The sequence below is a fragment of the Ambystoma mexicanum genome, chromosome 1p, assembly GCF_040938575.1.
Source record: "Ambystoma mexicanum isolate Mex_15411 chromosome 1p, UKY_AmexF1_1, whole genome shotgun sequence".
NCBI lineage: Eukaryota > Metazoa > Chordata > Amphibia > Caudata > Ambystomatidae > Ambystoma > Ambystoma mexicanum.
This window is the reverse complement of record NC_090921.1, coordinates 1,039,899,297-1,039,915,167: the sequence shown is the minus strand read 5'-3', so window position 1 is coordinate 1,039,915,167 and position 15,871 is coordinate 1,039,899,297. Positions and strand designations below refer to the sequence as shown.

Here is a 15,871-nt window from a genome sequence, read left to right as displayed (position 1 = left end):
TTGTTTTGGCACCTCACATGCCTCCAAAATTGCCACCACTCATGGCGTAACAACTCTAAACATGCAACATGTCTCAAACACATGACATCTCCTTTGGCACCACTCAGCCGGGAACCACCTTCCCACAACACACATCCACTGAGTGCCATTTGGACAACACAACCAGAACCTAAACAAAACTACATGCCACATTGCAACCAATATGTTTCCACTCAGCACACTAAATATGATGGCTCCACACTCATCAGCCACAGTAACTTGCATCACGTACCACTTCAAAAGTTGTTACTAAAACAACCCAATTAGGTCTAAAGATGACCTCAGTGACAGATTAGGTAAGACAACACATCTCCTCCCTTACATAACACTACAAAAACTAAGGAAGAGACAGAAGGCACAGTAGCTACTAAACAATGTATAGACTTGTGTGTGGGTTCATTGTGCAAGTCTGAGTGGATAGTATAGCATTGTGTTGGATCAAAGGGTGCAATTTATGTGCTCTCTTCATGGTTTAAGTCAAGTTGTTTGACAAATTGGTGTCAAGGTTGTGTGGTACTAGTGGTACCAACGTGACTGAGACTTAATCTCAGTCACGTTGGCACCACTGGCTTATAGTTGTGATAATGTCTTAGTTAGGATGATGTGAGTGGAAAGGCAGTGTTTGCTAGCTGATGTGCACTCGTGTTATGGTTATATTACATTGTTGTCTATAAAGTATTGGCTGAACATGTTTTGTTGGGAAGGTATTTCCCGGTGTGTGAGTGCCATAAGAGATGGTATGTATGTGGTACCAGTGATGACGTGTGAAGTCATATATAGGTGGTAATTTATGGTGCCAAGTGTGGTAGTGTGTGGTGGTGCCAACATGAGTATTTTGGCAATTTTCTGATTATTTTGTGGACCTACTGGATTTAAAGTACATTTTCAGTCAAGTTTTAACTTGCACTAACCTAACAATTCTTCCACAGCTACATTCCAACATGGACTTTGCATGCATAACATTTTGGGACTTTCGTGTGGCGCAATTCAAAGGTCTTTTACCATGTTTTATTGCTCAATTAGTCCATTTGGTTTGTTGTGGGGGTATGTATGTGGGTGAGGATGCTAGTGTGCAAGTGAGTGTAATTGTGTTGCACTTTGGGGTGTTTTATCTATGATTTATTTATTGCAGTTTTTTTGTTGGTGGTCACAAATTTGTGCTGCCATTAGGCAACTGTGATGAAGTCATCAGTATATTATTTTGTGGGATTGGGGAAACAACTGTTAATGGCATATGAGGTGAGTTACGGCTGGGCTCTAGAGTGTGGTGCCGGGTGAGAACATGTGATTTGCAGTTTGACATGAAGTTGTTTCTTGGTTCTGGTTAAGTTGTTGTCCAAATGGTATTCAGTGGACATGTTTGGTGTGGGAAGGAGTTTCCCGTCTTGTGTGCCAAAATAGTTGGCATGTGTGTGGCTCTAGTGATGGCTTGTGTTGAAGCCATATTGGTGGTGAGATATGATGCCAAGAGTTTGGTGTTTCGTGGTGCCAAAATGTGCATTTTGTTGATGTTTGATGATGCGTTTAGGACCTACTGAATGTAGTCTTACTGTGATTCGGGTGCTGGTGCCAGGAGTGTTCTGAGGCTGAGAGTCCAGGGATTGTAAAGATCAAGGCCTTGTGGATGGTTGACAGTTGGTCCTGGGAGCTGTGTTTGTGGCTGCGCTCTCTATAGTAATGATGACGTCATTCTGCTCCCTGGGGTATTGGCAATGCAGGCTGAGCGAATCTGAGGCGGACGTTCTTTAGAGCTGGAACTATCGGGGAGCTCCGAGAAAAGAACCTTTCAACGTGCTTGTTAAACGTGCTCAATGTTCCACGCACTCAAGGTTCCACTGGAATTCTATGGCAAGACAGGAGGCTCATATTATGCATTACAATCTTTCCTCTGAAACTACAGCAGCAAAGAAAAAACTTTTACAAACAAAAACGTTTGAAACACAGAGTTCATGTCAATGTAACGGGGTACTCCCCAATCCATCATGGAGGACAGGTCATGCCCTACAGGAGACCAATGGGCAGGGACCCTCTTCTATATAAGTCATTTAATCCAATCCCAACTCCTCTTTCTTTGCTGCTGACACCACAGCTAAGTCACTCCTTGTGTTGTGTCTTGCATGTTAGTCAGTAGTACTAGCCCTTATTAGTACATTAAGGCTGTAAATTGCGTAATTGTATATGTATTTATATGTATTTAATATCCTTTGTTGTATAAGTGTTCTACTTTAGCACTGTATCTCGGAGGCTGCGTGTGGCCGTTGCTTTAATTAATGTGTTTGCGTATAACGCTTGCGCTTGTTTGCCTCTGGCTATTAAGCGTGTTATATTAGCACTTCTAATGAGCGTGTACTGTTTTCTTTAGAGGTCGCCTGGGAGGGCTGGCCTTCCCTGTGATGGTTCTACATTCCTCTCTTAAATTTCCCATCCTCACATTCCTTCTGTCACTTGCTACTGGCTTACTAACTCTGCTCTAATGATATGTAAACAGTTTTGTTGTTGTTGAGGTAAGCATTGCTTCTCTGTGATTATTGAGCACACAGACCTCGGTGTTTGTTTATTTTAAACGCCTGGGAGTTCCAGGTGCTGCAGAGGGCTTGCCTGCCCTGTGGTCTGTTAGGCGCTGATATGACAGAAGCTGCTAAAGCTTCAGAACCGGCACGCACGAGTCCATGTGTTTATTATTTATGAAACGCCTGGACATACCAGGTGCTGTAGTGGGCTTGCCTTCCCTTTATGGTGCACGCCGGTCTGAAAGAAGATTCTGCTTCAGACCTGGCGTGCACGAGCCCTGTGTGTTTTCAAGCAAATAGTTTTGTTATGTAGCAAAGCTCCTGCTTCACTACAAAAGCAGAGTAGATCAATGAGTAAACAGCATGGTTACCAGGCAGGAAGACCTGGGTTTGTTTCCCCTCATATTTCGTACATATTTATTTATATATGTTTTTAAAGGAAATTATATTTTAATATGAATTTTTTTATATATGGTTAAACAGTGGGCGGGAGACAGTAAGTAGGTATAGGTAAATGTTCTTTATTCTGGTAAGAAAATAACAACCATCAATATGTGTTTCTCATATACACACACAAGGAACCAAACAAAGTTGTCCCTCTCTCCCGGCACTGTGTCTTAGGAGGTGAAATAATATAAACTTATGCTTCTGCACACCATGAAAAAAAACAATAATTCAGTCTGGCATCCACCTTCTTTCTGTGGCCTCTCTACTGAGTGCTCAGTTGCTTTAAACCACCAGACTAGTTCCAGCTGGCAGTTTGCTCGCAGTGTTCATATAAAGGAGAAAAAATAAAACGTTCTTTAGCAATGCCGTGCTTCCGAATGCCTGCTCGTAAGCTGCTTTAAAAGCCCCAATTCGATCAGGCTGATACGGGTATCAGGTTTATGTGGGTTGGATACGAGCCAACATTTCCAGTCTATTAGCTCTTCCTACTGTGGTTGCGTGCCTCTGCGCCTTGGTTCTGGCATAAGGGGTTGCTGAGTGCCAGGTCCTCCCAGACCTAGTAAGCCCATTCGAATCCTGACACGTCCTCCGGCCACTCCTCGCCACTCGTACTCTGTCCCTGGATGGAAAAACAACGAGAGTCCTTGATTCCCCGCCGGCTGGTTTTAACCTCTTAACCCCTCCTCCTCCCACATTCCCAGGTGCGTTCAAGCTTTCCTCACTCCTCTGCTCCAGCCCTTCCCTCCTCCTGACTTCGGTTCCTTGCGATTTCTCTTCCTCACCCCCTCCACCCTGTTCCTTCTTTTGCTCAACCGGCCGCCCCTGTTTGATTACAGACATCCCCAGCCCCTATGGTAGGGTGTCTCCTGCTGTGTACTTTGAATGACTGTGCTTTAGAACTTCTTAGGTTTTGGCTGGAGTGCCGTGCTTCTTGGAAATGCATTATGGGACTTGCAGTTTCCCTAGCTTCACCCGTGTCTGGCCACCTCTCTGTAATACCAGATAACAGATCCTGATGGCCGGAGGTTCCCATTTTTTCTTCCTTTCCAGCATTGGTTCCTCGTAGCTGCAAGTGCTCCAGAAATACTGGCTTTATGGGTTTAATATAATCTGTCTCCCTTGTTGCTGACAGGACGGTTTTATTAATTTCAGACACCTTTGTGGATTCTTACTGGTGTCCTTGGCTAGAGTGTCCTGCCCTGTCCCTGTTCATACCCCGAGACCCAGGGGTAACCATCTCACATACCCCCCCTCAAGGAATCAAGCCGTTCGGGCTGATTCAAGCTGCAAGAGAGGTAGTCTGCCACCAGTTGATATTTTCCCGGTTTATGTATTGCCACAAAGTGAAATGGCTGCAAGGTGAGGAACCACCGCAGCACTCTGTGATTTGAGTCTTTTTGTGTAGCTAGCCAACATAACGGCGCATGATCCGTTAATATCGTGAATTTCCTTCCAAGCAGATAATAACGTAATGATTCCACTGCCCATTTGATGGCTAAGCACTCCTTCTCTATGGTAGAATACGGAAGTTCGTGAGGCAGTAGTTTCCTGCTGATAAATGTGATGGGATACAGCTTTCATCCCTTTGGGATAATACGGCCCCCAATCCACACCCCGAAGCATCTGCTTGTAAAAAAAAGTGTTTGGAGAAATACGGGCAGTGCAGCACAGGTCGGTTGATAATCATGTTGACTAGAGCTTGAAAGGACCTGGTTACTTCGGGTGTAATCATTAGGGCTTTGTTGGTTTTTAGGGCATCTGTCATGGGTGCAGCTATGGTTGAAAAATGAGGAATGACTCTCTGATAATATCCCACAAAACCCAAAAAGGCGCGTATTCCCTTCCGGGTGGTTGGTAACTGGAGTTGTTGAATGGCTTGTACTTTATCCAATAAAGGGGTTATCACTCCACCACCCACTGAGTATCCCAAATACTTGGTGGTTTCTGCTGCTAATTAGGTTTTCTTAGGGTTAATGTGCAGTCCGGCTGTCCCCAACGCCGTGACCACTTTTTTAAAATGGGACAAATGCTCCTCCCAGGACGTATTAAAAATCACTATATCATCCAGGTAGGCGGCTGCATATGTTTCATGGGGTCTTAATATTAGGTCCATCAGGGCTTGGAATGTGGCCCGGGCCCCATGCAGCCCAAACGTTAGTACTGTGAATAGAAAGAGACCTTGAGGTGTGGCAAAAGGAGTTTTTTCTTTGTCCTCTGGGTATAAGGTTATTTGCCAATACCCCTTGGTGAGGTCGAGGGTGCTGAGGTATGAAGCCGCTCCTAACTTCTCTAACAATTCATCTATTCTTGGCATGGGGTATGCCTCATACTGGGATATTGCATTTAGCTGCCTAAAGTCCATGCAGAATCTAGTGGTCCCGTCTGGTTTAGGCACTACCATTACTGGAGAGCACCAAGCGCTTTTAGATGGTTGTCCCTAGTTTCAACATTTCATTTATTTCCTTATTTATGTCTTCTCGTTTGGCCTCGGGTATACGATAAGGTCTGAGATGCACGATTTTGCCTGGTTCAGTCTTTATGTTGTGTGCCACCAAGTTGGTTTGACCCGGATGTCCTGAAAAGACTTTTGATACTGGTTCTAGATGACTGAACAATTCCCTTGTCTGTTCTTCACTCAACTGCTCACCCACCATCACGTCCTGTAACCCACTGGGAAGGGTGGGCACCTCTTGTTCTGTTACGGATAAGTCAGACAGCGCTGTGCATAATATAGGGGTCGTATTTTCTCTCCATAACTTGAGCAGGTTGATTTGGTAGTTTTTATGTTTCACTTGTCTGTCTGGCTGTTCCACCTCATAATTTACTGGACCTAAGACTTTTGTGACTTGATAAGGACCCTTCCATTGGGCCAACATTTTATTGTTACTGGTTGGTAGTAATACCAGTACTTTATCCCCCACCTTGAAGGTATGTAGTCTTGTTCCTTTATCATAATATTTTTCTTGCTGTACTTGTGCTCGGCCTAGCTTTTCTTGAGCAAAATCACAAAGGTTTCCTAGATGTTCTTGTAAGTCAGTTTGCTTTAATATGTTCAAAATGGATCTTGGTTGCCTTCCAAATAATAGTTCAAAAGGGGAAAACCCTGTAGAAGATTGGGGTGTGTCACGTAATACCATTAAAACCCATGGTAGGACGCGGTCCCAGCCCAACCCGGTGGGAGTTGTGGCCTTTCTTTACATTTGTTTTATGGTCTGGTTGTATATTTCCACAAGCCCATCTGTTTGTGGATGGTACGCAGAGGTTTTCAAATGGGTGATACCCAATGTTTTACACACTTCCTTCATTACTAGTGACATGAAATTGCTTCCTTGATCTGTCACTATTTGTTGCGGTACCCCCACTCTGGCAAAATAGGGCAGCAGGATGTTGCATACTTGTTTGGCCGAGATACCTCTTAAAGGAAATGCTTCTGGGTATCGGGTGGCGTAGTCCACTACCACCAGTAGAAACTTGTACCCCCGGCTGCTTGGCTCTATGGGTCCAACAATGTCCATTCCAATTCGTTGGAATGGTTCTTTAATGATGGGCATTCTTTGCAAAGGAGCCCTAGGTGGAATATGTATACTGGTCTTTTGGCAGGTAAAACATTCCTGACAATATTTAGTCACTTCTGCATACACCCCAGGCCAGTACAAATTCTGTAGAAGTCTCTTTAGGGTCATATTTTCCCCCAAATGACCCCCTGTGTTGTGGTCATGGTCTTGGTGTACTAGATTCTTGCGATAGGATTGCAGTACCAGTAATTGTTCCTTCTCTGTGTTATCTACCCCTCTTGTCACCCTGTATAGTACGCCACTTTTTTCTCTAAAACAAGGTGTGGACCCTGCATTTTGGGCCTGGTTCTGTGCTTGTTCCCTGGCTCTTTTAAGGGACTCATCAGTTTCGGTTTCTGTGCGGAATGAGGGTATATGGTCTTCCACTTTCCAGTCTATTAGTGCTATGTCCTGGTATTCTGCCCTCCTTCCTGACTTTATTTTCCTTCTTTGTGCCCTGTACAAATGCTCCCTGGTGGGATACTCTTCCATTTCTATCAGGACTGGGGCAGGAAGAGAGGGTATCACCGCTGCTTTGATTGGAACCTTTTCCCCTTTTATACCCAAAGTAATGTCCATGCAAGGATATTTTTTTATTTACCCATGCACACATTTCACCGCTTTACTGCTCACCTGGTTATTTTCTTGACCTCCCACATGTGGCTGAACCGCAGTCTGGCAACTTCCGCTGTCCATCATGGCCTGCGAGGGATGTCCGTCCACTGTTACTCCAACCACGTATGGTAATTGCCTTAGTCGTAACTCCTGAGACTGAATGCTCACAATTTCCATGGGCTCAGTTTTTTGTTTTCGGGAGCAAAATCTAGCTATATGCCCCCATTCCCCACACTCAAAACATTGGGGACCAGGATTTCTTTGGTTGCCGGTGCCTGGGGTCGTCCTAGGTTCAGGCCGTGGTCTGGTCTCAGCTGCAACGAACCTATATGGCCCCTGGTGCACTGCTGCTGGCTCGCCGTTTTGTTTTACATGCGGTATCATGAAGGACCTGGGTGCCCCTGCTTTCTGGTAGGCCGTGGCTACGTCTATGGCCTCCGCTAGGGTGAGGTGGTGGTGCTGTCTGACCCACGTCTGGATGGGGTTGGGCAATGCCTCCACAAATTGTTCCAGCATGATTTTATCTTTAATTTGTCCAATAGTAGCAGTGCTGGGTTGCAGCCATTTTTCTGCTAGATCCTGAATCAGGTAGAACAGTTGTCTCGGACTTTCTCCAGGTTTTAGCCTGGTCTCTCGATATTTTATCCAATATGATTCTTCATCCATACCCAGTCTTTCCAGAATAGTTTTTTTCAGTTCTGCGTAGGGCGTATCTCCAGTTGGGTTTGCTGCTTGGTAGGCCCCCTGCACTACCCCAGTCAGCAAGGGGGCTAAGAAGAAGTCCCACCTTTCTTGTGGCCATTGGGCAGCTCTTGCTATACGCTCAAAGTTGACAAAAAAGAAACTGGGGTCATCCCCCATCTGGTATTTTTGTAGAACTGTGGGTGGTACTGCGGGTTGAGTTTTGGTTGCAGCCACAGATTCCCCCAGTATTCTTAACGCCTCTCTTCCTTGGTCTTGGGCAGCGCTTTGCACCTGGATAGCTTGTTGTAGTGCTTGCCGGTTCGCTTGGAATTGGTGCCCTTGAACTTGGATTAGTTGCTGTAATTGTTGCTGACCCTCAGCCAGGGTTTTTATTACTACTTCCATTGTGTGGTCTCAGTGTCGGCGCTGTCAAATCCCACCGCTACCACCACTGTTAAACAGTGGGCGGGAGACAGTAAGTAGGTATAGGTAAATGTTCTTTATTCCGGTAAGAAAATAACAACCATCAATATGTGTTTCTCATATACACACACAAGGAACCAAACAAGGTTGTCCCTCTCTGCCGGCACTGTGTTTTAGGAGGTGAAATAATATAAACGTATGCTTCTGCACACCATGAAAAAAAAAAACAATAATTCAGTCCGGCATCCACCTTCTTTCTGTGGCCTCTCTGCTGAGCGCTCAGTTGCTTTAAACCACCAGACTAGTTGCCGCTGGCAGTTTGCTCGCAGTGTTCATATAAAGGAAAAAAAAAACGTTCTTTAGCAATGCCGCGCTTCCGAATGCCTGCTCGTAAGCTGCTTTAAGGTTCATGTGGGTTGGACACGAGCCAACATTTCCTTCCAGTCTGTTAGCCCTTCTTACTGTGGTTGCGTGCCTCTGCGCCTTGGTTCTGGCATAAGGGGTTGCTGAGTGCCAGGTCCTCCCAGACCTAGTAAGCCCATTTGAATCCTGACACGTCCTCCGGCAACTCATCGCCGCTTGTACTCCGTCCATGGATGGAAAAACAACGAGAGTCCTTGATTCCCCGCCGGCTGGTTTTAACCTCATAACCCCTCCTCTGCCCACATTCCCAGGTGCGTTCAATCTTTCCCCACTCATCTGCTCCAGCCCCTCCCTCCTCCTGACTTCGGTTCCTTGCGATTTCTCTTCCTCACCCCCTCCACCCTGTTCCTTCTTTTGTTCAGCCTGCCGCCCCTGTTTTATTACAGACATCCCCCGGCCCCTATGGTAGGGTAAGTGTCTCCTGCTGTGTACTTTGAATGACTGTGCTTTAGAACTTCTTAAGTTTTGGCTGGAGTGCCGTGCTTCTTGGAAATGCATTATGGTCTTGCAGTTTCCCTAGCTTCACCCGTGTCCGGCCACCTCTCTGTAATACTAGATAACAGATCCTGATGGCCGGAGGTTCCCATTGTTTCTTCCTTTCCAGCATTGGTTCCTTGTAGCTGCAAGTGCTCCAAAAATACTGGTTTTACGGGTTTAATATAATCTGACGGTTTTATTCATTTCAGACACCTTTGTGGATTCTTGCTGGTGTCCTTGGCTAGAGTGTCCTGCCCTGTCCCTGTTCATACCCCGAGACCCAGGGGTAACCATCTCACAATATGGTTTGGGGTTACTTGGCTGCAGTGGCTCTTTGGCAATGCACCTGTCTTTGAAGAAAGACCACGCAGAGGAACAGTGGTTTGAATACCGCTATGAAATAAATTAAGATACCAGCCCGCCCGCTCAAGATCCTAATGCACTGCCAGTCTGCAGCTTGTTCGAGTGCTGCATATGGTGTTGGTGATTACCTTCACTGTAGGTGTGCCATAACCTGCTCGGTGGCAGGCTTTGCCTGTGTTCTACTGCAAGGTTGCCTCCTCGTGTATTGCTGGTTGCCACACCCTGCTAGGTTGAGCAGTTTGACATACACTTGCTCAGTGTATTCCTCGCTTAAAGTCGGCAACTTTGTTTGAGTGCTGCATATGGCGTTGGTGATTACCTTCACTGTAGGTGTGCCATAACCTTCTCGGTGGCAGGCTTTGCCTGTGTTCTACTACCAGGTTGCCCCTTGTGTACTGCTGGTTGCCACACCCTGCTAGGGTGAGCAGTTTGAGGTACACTTGCTCAGTATACTCTTTTGCTAAACAATATTTTAAGCTGTGCGTGAAGCACATTAACGTTCCTGTTGGCAGTAGCCTGAATGGCTCAGTAAGCATCAGCTTTTTATAAGGGGTCTGAGTTCGGTGCCCTGTTGAGACGTAACGCCACTTTATAGGGGTTTTAGTTTGTATTTTATATTTACTGTAATGCTTATTTATTTATTTAATACATCAAAGAAAAGAGTGTTAGGAGGGTTGTTAACAGACATATAGGGGGGGGGTCTACCTTCCTGTCTAGCCATCACTCACATGCTAACCTGAGTCTTTTAGTAAAATTCTGGTATCCTTCTTTGCCCAGAAAAGGGAAAGACCCCCAAAAAGGGGGATAGATGAAGACTAGAATGATTGTACCGTGTGTGTTTTGGGTTACTAAGTTTTTTCTCTTGACTAGCTGCAGGGAGAAATATCCACTAATTTCCCTAATGATGTGCACAGGCTGTGGGGCATGGTGTGCGCAAGGGGTTTGCCTGCTCGGCAACACCATTCCAGTCCTTAAGGGTGGCGTGTTTTCCCTTTCTATTTTTCCCAATATGTCATTAAACGAGCCAATATTGAAATTTTGGCGGGGACAAGGTCAGCTCAAAGTCAACTGTTTAGTCTTGTAAGCAAGACAACGTTGAGCAACCCAGGGTCTCACCCTGATGCAGTGTTTAGGAAACACTGGCTGATATCGGAGGTAAAGATGGCCTAATAATAAGTTATGGCGCCGCCCCTATAGCCTTTTTTCTCCCAAGACTTTGCCTATCCCGCTAATTTGTCTAGCGGTGTATAGAGATTCTCCTCTGCTCGAGGAGTACAAGCACAGTTTTTTACCCTCAAGGTGTTTCTCGTTGCAGTTTATAGATGGCTGTTTATTTTCATTCTTTTCCCTTGACAGTTTTTTCTCCTCGACCCTTTCCCCTGATCTCTGGAGAAGCTGGTCAGCCTTGCAGGCACGCGGAGGTCCAGACCTCAATTTGGAAGGGACTGTGGTCCCAATATTCCTTCACAGATTTTTCAATTACTGAGCACAATAATTATCCCAAGCACCTTCCCCTCCCCCAACCGCCCCTCCCTCGCTACCCATTTAGTGGGGGATTGCCTACTAAAGTTACACCTCTGGGAGGATCTCTGGATGGTTTTCTGTTTTTCCCTTTAGCGGAAGTTCTCGTCCATGACCAGTGTGGAGCTTGCGCTGGACAATTTGCTTTCCGTCTGTTCCCTTTGCACTTCACCAGTTTCCTGGTATTTCACTAATTTAGCAGAGCAGCTGCAGGCTCACCTTAGGTCCTAAGAGCTCCGGATGATGCTTGTTTTTGTTTCTCGTTAAGTTCTCTGTTTTTCCAGTGTCTAGTGGAGTTAATGGGGCCCCTCTCTTACAGTCATGGGGGTTGGTTTTATGTGCAAGAGTATATATTGAAGAGAGGTAAGGTCTCTCTTCAGGGGTTTTTCCATAGATGAGTAGAGGAAGTTTATCTTTTCCCTAGGAAGGGAGAATCTCCCTCAGTGGCATGGAGGGGTCTGGGAGGGGTGCTCTTTTCCATTCATGTTATTATGGCCTCTCTGTCACTGGGTGTTTCAGCAACTCAGCATTAGCCATCCCCGCAAGTGTCTGTCAGTACGACTGCTCAAGGAGACACTTTGTTAGTGACTGGGTTCACTTATCCAGCTGCATAGCAGGTAGAGCTTTTTTGGTTCCCTCTGGAGATTGTTCTGCAATAAAGTGCTAGCACAGTGCTGGGGGTGTCTAGATAGTTCAGATTTACTAAGACGAAGGTTAGTCTTCCTCCGTAAAGCAGCTTCATATCAACTGTTTAGTGATCAGTTTTCTTTGCAGTCTAGAGTCTTTCCCAAGACTTGGTGTTTAGTGGATCCTCTTTCGGTTGCTTTATGTTCCCCTAGGGGTTTTATCAACCATGGAGGAGGGGATCGGTCCAAGCACCTAGCGCTTCTAGGAGGCAGTTCAGGCATCGCTATGATGGGAGCGATTGGATGTAGATAAGTTCCTCTTTGGCAAATTTGTCTCTTAAGGGTCAGGTTTATGTAAGTATCTCCCTATGTTCATGATAGTAGAGTTCCTTTTTTTCAGGGGCTCAGAGGGTTTGAGGGTCTTCGTCTTTATGGCTTGACGAATTTAGCTCTTCCAGGGTTTTTTTCAAGGATTTGGGGAATATCTCTGTCATCAGTGTCCCCTGGTTGGGCTCTTCTTAATAAGGATGTTATTTAACACCTACCTGCTGGGTTTCAGGTGTGGCCCCTCTCTTCCATCCTGCTTCTGCCTCCTGGAGACATAATCTTTTTCTGGGTTTAGAAAGGTTTACTGGCATAAACTGGTGTACTTAAGGACGGACTTGGGGTACACTATTCTGGGTGCACACAGTCCTCAAGTCTTTTGCTTTTTAGCTCACCTAAGCTAGGTTTTCCTAGAACATGTTAATAAGGTGTCCCTTTGACTCCCGCTTGGACCAAAGGTTTGCTGTTCCAATTCTGTTTCTCCTAGGGTAGTGATGTGATGTGTTTTGTTTCTATTATGATTCCTTTCATCAACACTTGGGCTGGAATCAACAATCCTTTCACCCCTGGGGGGTACGGGGGGGAGGAAAATTCTTTATCTCCAGGAGAACTAAGTGTTTAACTTCTTTAGTTTACTGTCTAGGTACCATAAGTTGGTATGACTAAGTGTTTTATATGTTTGATGTTGAAGACGAAGGAGCTTTTTATTCCTATGTTTTCTCCTGCCTATTGCTATAGGAAGACTTTTGTCTGGGGTTCCCCCCAACCCCCTCTTTTTAGCCAGTCGGTTTTGGGGGCCGGTGAGAAACGCTGGAGTTGGCACATCTTCCTAGTTCTTTGCAGTTCAGACCGCTATGCCTTAGGACAGTTATTGGGGCAGCTTTGCCTGGGAGAATACATTTGAAATCAGTTGATTCGTCAAAATAGAAACATTTAAAACACTTCTCCTATTAGTATTATTATGGTATTGTCACTATTGTATTGATCGTGTTGTAATTAATGTGATGCAAGGGCTTCAAGCTTGCATAATATGAACCTTCTGTCTTGCCATAGAATGACTAATCCCCCTCACTAGCGTGAGAAGGGGGTTTAGATTCTATTAAAGACAAGGGGGTGAGTATTATCCCACCCACCCACCCTTGATATGATATGCTATGATATGGCATTTATGGCGCGCCTATACACAGGTCTTTCAAGAGAGAACATTCTTTAGTTTGTTGTTCTTCCCATCCACCCACCCTTCTTTGTTTGTTGTTCTTACAGCTTCGGCTGAGATGTCCTGTTGAGGAACGTTAGTAACACTTACAAGATTGTGTGATCTGAGAGCTTCACTGGATTGTGTTATCATCTGGTCTGTGCAGTGGACGTCTGATTCAAGACAGCTGCAGAAAGAGGTGTTGGGATTGGAGTAAAGGACTTATATAGAAGAGGGTCCCTGCCCATTAGTCTCCTGCAGGGCATGACCTGTCCTCAATGATAGATTGGGGAGTTCCCCCTTACTGAACTCTGTGTTTGAAACTTTTTTGTTTGGAAAAGTTTTTTCTTTGCTGCTGCGGTTGCAGAGTAAAGATTGTAATGCATAATACACGCCTCCTTGTCTTTAATAGAATCTAAACCCCCTTCTCACGCTAGTTAGGGGGATTAGTCATTGCGTATTACCACGTATTAAAAGTGTTTTCCAACGTGCTCTAGAAATCCGTTGTTTTGGGATAGTTTGGAAAAGGAAAAGAAGACGTTTTTGTTCGGATCTGGCACTCCAAGCTTGAGCACAGGGGCTTTAGATCATAACATTCTACACATAGCCAACACTCCATTCTCAACACACTATGCTCAGACACACACATCAGCAACAACCAGATCAGGTAGAACCTAACACATCTCCCACCTTACATAACATAACACAACGCACAACGCGGAAGAAACAGAAGGAACAGTCGCCACTAAAAATGTATAAGATCACAAAACACAGTACTTGTCTTGAATGTACCTTACTACTCCTAATGTACCTACCTGTAATTTATGAACCCAGTAAAGTTACTTGTGTCACCCGAGGCTCCAGAGTAATATGCGCAACCCCTAATCTTTCAATTTAACACATTACAAACCTACATTCAAATCCCCTATTTCAAGAGCTTATTTTAATGACAATAGTTTCGGGTTTGTAGGTAGCTCTTCCAGCGCCACCTAATAGCCATAATTAAAAACACGACTGGATACGCACCTGCAGATTGGATGGGTCATTTTTGGCAACCATCGCCTTCTTTGCTTCTTCTCTGACCCCTGCTTTTCTATCTTCTGCGCCACCTATTTGCTGGTCCATCTAAAAAAAACGAGTCTTTTTTTCTCACTCCTGCCCACTCTTCCATTATCCTATGTTAACTCGAGTCAACAACACCCATGATCCTACACTTTTTACATCCTGGTCTCGCTACAGCCTCCGATTCTGGCCGCTCACTTCCATCCGACCCGCCTCTACAGGAACTACCATTCCCACCGTGCTCTCTGTTCCTGACGTCACTTGTTGCCGGATGAAGATGGCGGCACGCTGGAGCAGCGAGAATGTAGTGGTGGAGTTCAGGGACTCCCAGGTGAGAGGCAATCCGAGCCAGACTGTTGGATATACCCATGATGAGAGGGGAAGCGCTATTACGCCCCCACATTCTTATGAACGCTCACGCCCGTGCTTCACTTTTAGTTCCGCAACATAAGCAACTATGTGTATGTGAAGTCAATTGGCAGTGAAGCCTGGTGCATAGACAGACTTGCTTGTACCATGCACTGCGATGTTTGTAAAATGTGTGTTTCTGATTGTATATAGTAGAGATAACCCGTTGCTCTTTTATTGTACACCCCTCTGTGTTTACCATTTGTGGCTGTTGATCCATCGCAACGTTCAAGTAAACTGTTTCCTCTACACCATTACTCTCACCCCCTGCACAGACCCGACCAACTTTATTTTCAGCCCAAACAATTTACTGTCTGTGTTTTTAGTGCGTCAGAGAAGTAGAGCACTCGGGACCGGGATTATCCTCTAACCATGTATTCCTCTACGGTTGCTGCGTTAGGAAAAACGCCCACAGATGTCCTGTTATTCGCAAACGCACTCCTAATCCTCCTACTTGGCAGAGTTCCTTGAAAAACGGTGATGACCTGTTAGGGTTCCCACCTATTCTTATTTATGCCTGACTATTCGATTTTTTAATGCTATGTTCGGATTTCATGTGCGCAGATTTACGCTGCTTGTGCTGTTGAGGCACACACCCCTGCCAGTCCTAGATTTGCAAACAATTTACTGGGGGAATCCTCTCCTTGAATGGGCGTGGCCCCAGACTAGGTCACGCAATACAGTATCTCTTCATAAAACCCAATCCTGGCGATAAAGCAAAGAGCATTATAAGAGCATACACAATTTTAAATGTGAAACATTTTTTATAGTTATGCAGTAAGAAACCCTTTTAGCGAATAATATAGGTTGGGCTCTGTTGTGTGGTGGTCTAGTGTTTGCTGACGTGAGCGTCATGACTGTGTCATGACGCTCTCAAGCTCACTCAATAAAAGGGGCTCTGTTGGCGCTGCCAGGTCAGAGCAGCAGAGCCCCAGGAAGCGGCAAATCGTGTCTGTGCTTTTGTGTGTCCTGTGTGATTGCCATGTGGTCGTGGCCTGGTGTGCAGCGCGGCCCGAGTGCCCTCAGAGCCGCGGCTGCAGGTAACTGGGTGTGGTCCCCCCCCTCACTGTGTGCATTGCGCCCGGTGACCCCCGGGGCCGTAGGGTGTACACCTACATTCGATTCGCCGGCCGCCCACCGGCGAGTCTCCCTGGTCGGGTGATCCCGACAGCATCTGTGGGCTGCCCCGGAGACCGGAGG

At 45.8% G+C, this 15,871-nt stretch overlaps 1 protein-coding gene across 5 annotated transcripts in view; it reads left to right on the top strand.

Annotated features, from left to right (window-relative positions):
- Window positions 1-14,453: 14,453 nt before the first annotated feature.
- WDR59 (WD repeat domain 59) overlaps window positions 14,454-15,871 on the top strand; it is a 1,538,892-nt gene continuing 1,537,474 nt past the window's right edge. The window contains exon 1 of one of the 5 annotated variants that reach the window (XM_069604197.1): window positions 14,454-14,594. In XM_069604197.1, coding sequence (XP_069460298.1) covers window positions 14,535-14,594 — 60 coding nt within the window. In that variant the 5' untranslated portion in view covers window positions 14,454-14,534. The remainder of the gene's footprint in view (window positions 14,595-15,871) is intronic. The other 4 variants (XM_069604168.1, XM_069604178.1, XM_069604186.1 and 1 more) reach the window with 4 other exon arrangements.